At 37.1% G+C, this 8788-nt stretch overlaps 2 protein-coding genes across 2 annotated transcripts; both read right to left on the reverse strand.

The window, feature by feature from the left end:
• Window positions 1–1346: 1346 nt before the first annotated feature.
• Window positions 1347–3366, reverse strand: LOC133315770 (jasmonate-induced oxygenase 2-like). Its single transcript, XM_061517433.1, has 3 exons — window positions 2834–3366; window positions 2330–2660; window positions 1347–1751 (listed from the first exon to the last, which is right to left on the reverse strand). The coding sequence occupies exons 1-3, from the start codon at window positions 3301–3303 to the stop codon at window positions 1530–1532; spliced, it is 1023 nt and encodes a 340-aa protein (XP_061373417.1). The 5' UTR covers window positions 3304–3366; the 3' UTR covers window positions 1347–1529.
• A 3475-nt stretch (window positions 3367–6841) lies between these two features.
• Window positions 6842–8788, reverse strand: LOC133315792 (pentatricopeptide repeat-containing protein At4g02750-like). Its single transcript, XM_061517466.1, has 2 exons — window positions 8769–8788; window positions 6842–8691 (listed from the first exon to the last, which is right to left on the reverse strand). Exon 2 carries the CDS (start codon window positions 8492–8494, stop codon window positions 6842–6844), a length of 1653 nt encoding a protein of 550 aa, XP_061373450.1. The 5' UTR covers window positions 8495–8691; window positions 8769–8788.

Consider the following 8788-nt stretch of genomic DNA (forward strand, 5'->3'; position numbering starts at 1 on the left):
TACCCGGTAGAAACACTATTCACGAGATTTTCACGGAAAGTGCCAGACTATACAATTTTTCGTTCTGAACTCATATATGGAGTCAGAATTGTCAAATTATGTCTCTAAAATCATTTTGCTCTTTTAAGCTCTACCGGTTAATTCACAAAACTGTAAATTCTCCGGCAAAACGCACTGTTCATAACATAGTCATGATTACAGTCAAAATACTCGGAATCACTCACTGAATCTAATTATGACATTTAAATCCTTAAATTAAATCTCTAATTAAGATTTACCATTTAGGGTCATTATAATTATAAAAAAAAATTGTTTAGATGACTGCTTTTAAAAAATCAAAAGTTATAAAAAAAGTCAAAAACCTATTTCTTTCGGAAACTAAAAATTTGAGCTTATTAAAAAAGTAAAAATCAAAAGTCAAATATTTTTTTAAAAATCTAAATAATTGTGATTTTTATAAAAAGTACTTTTAAATTAAGAGAGTTATAAAAAGATTTTTTTTGATAAGTGAATACAAACGGGCTGTTAATGATCTTAGCTTTTGAAACATCTTCGGGCCACTCTACGTTCGCCTTATCTTCAATCTTCATCAGCGTTTTCGACCTTAGTTTTTTTTGTTGTTGATAGTTTCGACCTTAGTTTTGTTGGCACAAGAAATTATTAGTTGAAGCAACGCAGAACAGCACATTTCAAATAATCCGAGCAAAGAAAAGCATTGCTTCACAAATATTTCTTTCCTGTTTTGGACTTTGTACTTTGTATCTTGTTCCTGTATTGTTGATTTTATAACAATTAGTATCAAGATCTGCGTTTCTTCTTTGCCTTTTCCGTGTTAGTCTTTGAATATTCGCTTCGTGCATTGCTATCTCTGTTGTTTCTCCTCCCCATTATTGTATACGTACTACCTGTTTTGCTAGATAACCTTTTTTATGCAACAGATGTAAATACATTCATACTAAAAGGAGGAAATTTTGAAACTTAAATAAAAGAGAAAAAGTACATCTTTAATCCTTACCGACTCATAAAGAAGTGAGACTCACATTTTTAGAACTTTTTTCCTCCACCCTATCTCATGATTTATCTTTTTCTTTCATTTAAAATGACACAACTTTATATCTTTTACAATGATACACATTTTTTCCTAAATAAAATTATATAAAAATGTATGGGTTAAAATGAAAAAAAATATATCAAAAAAAGAATACGAGTTTGGTATTCCCGTGATACTGAAAATTTTTCCCAGTTTTGCATTATTATATCTTTGAAACAAAAGTTTACGAACCAATCTTATGTTGAAAATTCAATTTGTAAGGCGTATTTGTTGGAGAAGATGCCCGCATTTTCTTCATATAAATATGCTACAGAATTTCCATCAAGTAGAAACATTTATTATATCCACTAGTAAATTTTAGCAGCAAATTCGATTGCAGTCGCTCATCACAAACATTGTCTTGATCAAGCTGCTTCTACATTATTATTATCACCCAATTTACATGCACAAGCTAAGTGCTACTCCTATTACACTTCCTTTAAGCTAGCTTATAATGATAAATTTGAACATTTTCCACAAGAAACTTGCCCCATTTGTATGGCCTATATTTTGAAGGGTTTTGCTCATTTATCAGCTCCTCCAAAGGCTTGACTTCGGTGTCGTGTGCTGGGTTGAAGAAGAAAGGAATGGAAAACCTTTCTTTCTCAGAGTTAACCATCGCTCTGTGTTCCACACTCTCATAAGCGTCATTGCTCCAAACCTGCACAAATAACTCCAGTCCTCTAGTAAAAGTGTCTCTCTACTGATCAAGGCCTAACATAACACATAAACTAGGAAATAAACACAATATAAAATAGACTAAAAGTCAGTAAGATTTCAATTTTTTTCTGTCTTTGTAGCGGTAATTTACTGGAACAGTGACCATTTTGTTTATTTATCAGACTGTCACGTCAATAGCAAAAGTTTTTGGAATGCCACTTGATATAATTAGCTACAATGTGCAGCGAAATATGTTTACAAATAATTCGCTACACAGTGTAGCGAATTATGCCATGTCAGGCTGCACAGTCAGCAATAATGACACATGTCAAGCAGGTAGTAATACAAGCATAATTCGCTACACAGTGTAGCGAATTACTGTCTGTTTGACACATGTCATTTTGGCTGACTGTGCAGCCTGACATGACATAATTCGCTACACTGTGTAGCGAATTATTTGCAAATATATTTCAGCAGCGAACTATGACGCTGACATTCCGAAAATTTTTAGCGTTGGAGTCGCAGTCTGACAAATAATTTGCTGCGGCAAAATGTTCGGTGTTCCTAATTTACTGGTACCTGAATAATATCACCAACGTTTATGATATAAGCATCTGGGGTGGGTTTCACTCGAACCCATTCTTGATCTGCTTTACGTTTCACTTCAAGTCCTCCAACCTCATCTTGGGCAAGAATAGTTAAAGCACCACCATCCTTGTGTCGACCAACTCCAAGAGCCAGTTGAGGGTAAGGGCATGAAGGATAGTGGTTAAGTCGAATAAAGCTGGTTTGCTCATTGATAAAAAATTCTTCAAAACTCTTTGCTCCAAGGCCTAAGCTCAGAGCTATAAGCTCCAGCAACTTAGAGGCCAGCTTTTCCATCTCTTGAATATACTCTTGGATTATAACCCTACTCATATCGACATAATTTTGAACACAACCCAATAATTAAGTGTCAATCTACAGTTGAATTGTACACAATCCAAAGAAAAGACTAAAAAAAAAAAAACTTTGTTTTCAACTGAATTACTCATAATTTGATATCAATAATTGTTGTAAAGTGAAATTAAGATGAATTATTACCCGAATTGTGGAGGGTATTCAGGGGTTTGATTAGTCCACTGAGTGAGTTGATCATCATGTTCATCAGAAGTGGCAGGAACAAAAGTGGGTTCTTTGGCTAGAAAATCAAACACTTCCTTCCAGTCCCTAACGTTCTTGGTGTGCTCTGTGTCATAATAACCAGTCACAGTGAACTCACCTCTGCTAACCTTCCTCTTCTCCTCTAAGCTCTGTGCAAAGAACATCCTCGAGGCTTCCTCGATCCTCTGCCTTAAACTCAGGGGCACCCCATGATTTGTTACTTGGAAGAAGCCCCACTCCTTGCATGCAATTCCTATCTCTTTCACTAAGCCTTCAATGGCAGAAGGGTCTTGAACTGTGTGTTGGATTATTGAGGAGAGGTCAATTACAGGAATTCCTTCGGCTTCAATGATGGAGAGCTTTGGCCTGTGTTCTGGATCTTGGATGAAAACTGGGTCAACCTCTCCCATGGTTGCTACAACTGCTAGTGATTGATTACTTTGCCAGGTGAAGTGAGTCTATATATATTGAGTGGTTAATGGTTTTTGGTGATTCACTTGTTTCATTTCATATCAAGGTACTTGAAAATGTTATGTAGATACATTGAATCAGGACTAGTTTTATGCCTGTCATTGTCTAATGGGAGCTGTTCCGTGTAAAACTTATACATGGTGCATAGTTTAGATATTAAAAAATTGAAAATCGTTGTCTGTGCGCAATGCTATTGTTAAACACATGAAAATATCAATTCACACCCACATATGTCTCTATTCATTTAAATCTAGCAAAGCTAGGTAATGATCATTTTTTTCGTCATCTCTTATGCATAATTTCCTATTAAATAACAACTATATATGACTTCCATAGTCCTGGTATGCCTTAAACATAAGGTACAACGAATATAAGGTCATAAGAATCAGTACATAACCAAACTAGCCATTTGTAGGGAAATATCAGGATGTGCATTGTTCATATATCAGGATATGCATTGTTCATACATCCGGATATGAAGTGTAGATATGTCTAGATATGGAGATAAGGATCATGCGGAAGATGACAATTCCGCCCCACTTAACATTAGGTGTTATGGAGATAATTATCATACGGAAGATGATGAATCATGGTTTGAATGACTTGCTATATTAGAGTTTGATTATTTTCTTGTTCTAGTTTTAGGTGAAGCCGGTACATTACGCTATATAATATCATTTGTTGGGCCGACATGGGGAGCTCATGGCAAGAAGAGACTATCGTTAATGAGCTAAGTGACAAATGACATTAAGTGAACTTAGACATTACAACTCAATTCAAAATTTTAAGGGATTAGATGTTTGGATCTTTTTGTTTATATGATACTCACTCATTCCATTCTTAACCAATACGAGATTTTGCTCACTCATTCTGCAACAGTTACTTGAGTTGTGATGATTATTGGCTTATAAGTTGAAATTTGTGATCATCAAAAAACTATTGTCCAATATGCTGTACGTCCTAAATGTTTAATAAAGATTTGGCCATGAACCCGGACGAATTCTTGTGAGATATTAGGAAGAGGTAGTCAGGTTGTCTACTTCTAAAGAGGAGGCTAAGAAAAATTGGATGAAACACACAAATGAGAAATATTGTGCAAGTCTGAGTCATCCTCCAACCCCACCCATTTGGTTACATTCTTCAGTTCTTCTGTTGTAGCTTTAATTTATGTCAGCAAAGTCATTTTAAGGCTGAACATTAATTGTTCTCTTGTGTCTTTCCGCAATAAAGACAAAATGTATCTATCACTTATGTCATCAAAGAGCAACAGAGAAGCACCAATCTGCCAGTATTTCATTGCATAGCTGTCTTCGAGCTTGACTGTAGCATAAAGAAAAATAAAATATTTCATACTCGAAGTAATGCCAAATTCTGGCTATGAGGTTGATTATGGGCTTCCATATATGGAAGTATGGAACGAATCAACGGACAAAAGCAGCTGCGTGTGCATAAAATTGAAGCTTAGAAACGCCAAGGTCCTATAACATATGCTCTGGACTTTTTTTGAATTTTGCTAAAGTAGTAATAATGTACTTTGGTAGATCCTATGACATTACTATAGAGTCTGTATTTGACAAAAGTAAGGTGAAAATGAACGAAGACATAATAATGTATGCCTAACTATTTTCTTTTCTTTTATAAATGACTTTCCGGGCTTTTAGTTTTACTAGGCACATTTAAATGGAATTGAATGTCAACCACTTAAAATGATTTTTGAGTAAAGCTCTTCTTGGATCCCTAACAAAAAACATGGTCTTCACTTTCGTCCCTTAAAAAAAATGTCAACTTTTGGTCCTTCTACAATTTCAATTTTTTTAAAATGTAGTCTCTTTGAAATTCAACGAAGACCTAATTTAGTTCCTAAAAATGGACTAATATGGTTTTTTTTTTTGTATGACAATTGTTCTAACTCTAGGGGTGTCAAGAAAATTGTTATTGCTGCAACAGTTATGGAGAAGTGTTGAGCCAAAAAACTGTACTTGAAGTAGAATATTTTAGAGGAGTTGGACTACAAAATTGAAGACCTTATCATTCAGAGAAACATCAAAACGAAAATTAGTGGATATGAAAAGAAAATGAAAAGCACTAAAGGCTCTGGACCTAATTTGGCTAGAAATGGATAACTTACTCAACCTCCTTAGGGGTTGTTACCTTAGCCTTGGCCTACAAATGCTGATACATTAGAGGGCAGCCAGTTTTCAAAAATGGTGGAGTATTTTTGGTTGCTAGGCTGTGATCTGCCATTGTCAATGGCATTTTATGAGATGGTCCCTAGTCAAAAACTTTACTTGGATGACACTTTTTATTGATGCTGAGTTCGGAAAATTTTCTTCATACGAAAAAATTTCATGCACAAAAGTAGCATTGGCTCCTCATAGGATATTTTCCAAGTTGCATATTTATAATCCTCAACAAGGGGGAATTGAAAAAAAGCATTGCGATCCTGGTAGGAGCTATTGTGTTGCAGGCATAAGCTGGTCTATAAGTTTTAAGCAATGCGATCTCGGAGGAGGGTTTTCAATGGTTCATCTTCACCTTGAGGACAAGGTAAAACTCAAACGAGACGGTATTGGTACAACTCTAGAGGAAAGAGTCAGTTATAAGAGAAGATTCTACGTTGTCCAGTTGGCAAGGACTGAGGAATTGGAGGAAAATTCTGTTAGCTAGTAAAATATATAAAAAGTGAAAGGGTGGAGCTGGAGGAGGTAGGCATTTGGGGAGTGGAATTGGGACAACTTTGATGGTGTAAAGAACCAATTCATTTGGTGAGAGCTAGCTTTTGGGGTAGTATATCCCAAAGTTCTTTACATGGTATAAGAGCCTCGGTGTACCAGATTCGATCCTCACCGCCCCCCACTTTCTTTCTAGTGAAATTTCTTTCGCACAGGTAGGTGGGCCTGTGCATCGTCCACCCTTCAAGCTCAGTGAGCTCTCGTGTGAGGGGGCGTGTTGAAATATATAAAATCATTAATGTAGCCTCACCCAACAGCTTAAGCTTTTGGGTTGAATTGGTTCTTTATAGATGGATTGGGAGAAAACTGGCTTCTCTAATTGGCGCTGTTGTATTTGTTTTCCTTATTAACATTGCATTTCCCATTGTTCAGTGTACTCTGTTCCTAGAAATTATCAATACAGTCTCAGATTTATCTCTTTCTCTTTAGTTCTCTTTTCTAATACCTATCATTACCCCTACATTTGAGGATGTGCTCATTTTGCCGAAGCTTCTCCTTTATGACCAAGTACACCCCTGCATTCTTCAAAACAAAGATGAATTTTAGCACAATATAAAATGGACATTTGCGTTGTCCACGCTTCTAGTGTAAGGACTCTTGCATGAAGGGCATGTTATATTGGCATTCCAGCTAGCAACTTAAGCTTTTGCTTTTGGGAGAGTTAGTGCTTGACAAGAAATATTTAGGTCCAAGGCCAAATCTGAAAGAAAAATAAGATCACAAAGAGCAGGCTGCATTAGAAATGCTATCCACCATTGCTGCTATATAGACAAGTGAAGGGTATAATGGAGTTAATAGTTGCTGTTATATGCTCTACTGTTGCATAAATAACATCAGAATAAGGATGGGTTTTATCTTCTACAGAGAATAGATGAATATTATTGTTCAATTCTATCCAGCTGCAACCTGGATCTTTTCTCAATTCCAGACTCTGCAATCTCTTCCTAAGTATTGTCTTCTGCCCCCATCTACCTAGCATGGCATACATATTGGACAGAATAACAAAAGTAGATATTGGGTTGGGATCCAAACTGAACAACTTCTCAGCAGCCCTCTCCCCCACTTCCATGTCCTTCCAGAACCAAGAAGCATTAAGCAAAGCTCCCCAAATTACCCCATCTGCTTCAATAGGCATTTGTATAATAAACTTTTCAGCTTCTTTTACATGGCCTGACCGACCAAGAAGATCCACCACGCATGTATAATGTTCGATAGTTGGGGTTACCTTGTAGCATCTTTCCATTGATTGGAAAATTCTCAAACCTTCACCAACTAGCCCGGCATGGCTACAGGCAGAAAGAATGCCAACAAAAGTAGCTGCATTTGGAACAATTCCTTGAACTAACATTGAGCGGAAGAGTGAAATTGCCTCAGATCCAAGTCCATGATATGCATACCCATTTATAAGAGCTGTCCATGCTGCTACATTGGGTGAAAAAATGCTGATAAATGACCTTTGAGCATCAGCCAAGCGACCACATTTGGAATAGAAGTCTACAAGAGCAGTTCCGACATAAACATTTGCTTGGAATGGTGTTTTGGTTAAGTGAGCATGAAGCAACTGTCCTTGTTGAAAAGAACCAAGACATGAGCAAGCACGAAATAGTACAGAGAATGTTGATCTGCTATAGTCAACTGATAATCTACGCATGGTCACATATAATTTTAATGCCTCCTTGTGCTGACCATTAAGAATATAACCCGACATCATTGAATTCCACGTTACAGAGTTTCTTTCACCTTTAGTTTTGTCAAAAAGCTTTAGAGCTTCACCAAGTTCACCATTTTTCGAATACGCAGAAATCATAGTATTTAAGGAAGTTAAATTCTTGGGACTCATTTCCTCGAATAATCTTTTTGACTTTTCAAACTGACCATTCATAGCATAACCTTTAATCATCAAATTATACGACATGGGATTTGTCTCTCTCAATTCATAAAAGACCAGCTCAGCTTCTTCAATCCTTCCTGTCGAGATAAAGCCCCCAATCAGTGAGTTAGTAACATTCAAACAAGCTTCTCGTCCCATGCTCTCATAAACTCTCTTTGCATCATCTATGGCATCACAATCACAATAAAATCCGATAAGTGCGCCACCAACTGAGTTATCAAGATCAAAACCATCCTTTATGCAAAGCCCATGAACAACCTTCCCTGGATATAGAACTCTAAGTCTAGCACAAATCCTTATAACGCAATCCAAAGTGAACTCATTAGGCAACACCTCAGAACTCCTCCTCATACACCCAAACAAATCCAAAGCCCTCTCACACCCATCTTCCCTCTTTGCATACCCTGAGATCAATGTAGTCCAGGCTGCAACATCCCGAGCAGGCATCTTTTCAAATATGTCCAGAGCATCACCCATCATGTCACGCTGCACATAACCCGCAAGCATCAAACTCCACAACACTTCATTCCCATCACGAAGCTCCTCAAAAACCAGGTTAGCTTCTTCAATTCCACAGCAATGCACACAAAAATACAACAAAGCACTCCCCACGAGGTCAAACCTCTCGTGGCCAGATTTCAAAAGCAGGGAATGAACTTGCTTTCCATGAAGCAAGGACACAGAACGCGCACACGCACTCAACACTGCAGAAAAAGAAATCTCATTGAGCTTGACGCAAGAGTGATGCATGACGGAAGCAAGGTTCAAAGCCTCAGCGTACCTCCCACATTGGGAATAACC

This window comes from Gastrolobium bilobum, unplaced genomic scaffold (assembly GCF_033153095.1).
Source record: "Gastrolobium bilobum isolate Gb01-03AN ecotype WA unplaced genomic scaffold, APGP_CSIRO_Gbil_v1 utg10138, whole genome shotgun sequence".
NCBI lineage: Eukaryota > Viridiplantae > Streptophyta > Magnoliopsida > Fabales > Fabaceae > Gastrolobium > Gastrolobium bilobum.

Coding starts and splice junctions, on each gene's coding strand:
- LOC133315770 (XM_061517433.1), bottom strand. CDS start 3,303: ATGGGAGAGGTTGACCCAGTTTTCATCCAAGATCCAGAACACAGGCCA. Junction 2,661..2,833: donor GAATACCCTCCACAATTCGG/GTAATAATTCAT, acceptor CGATATGAGTAG/GGTTATAATCCAAGAGTATA. Junction 1,752..2,329: donor ACGTTGGTGATATTATTCAG/GTACCAGTAAAT, acceptor TTATTTGTGCAG/GTTTGGAGCAATGACGCTTA.
- LOC133315792 (XM_061517466.1), bottom strand. CDS start 8,494: ATGCTTGCGGGTTATGTGCAGCGTGACATGATGGGTGATGCTCTGGAC.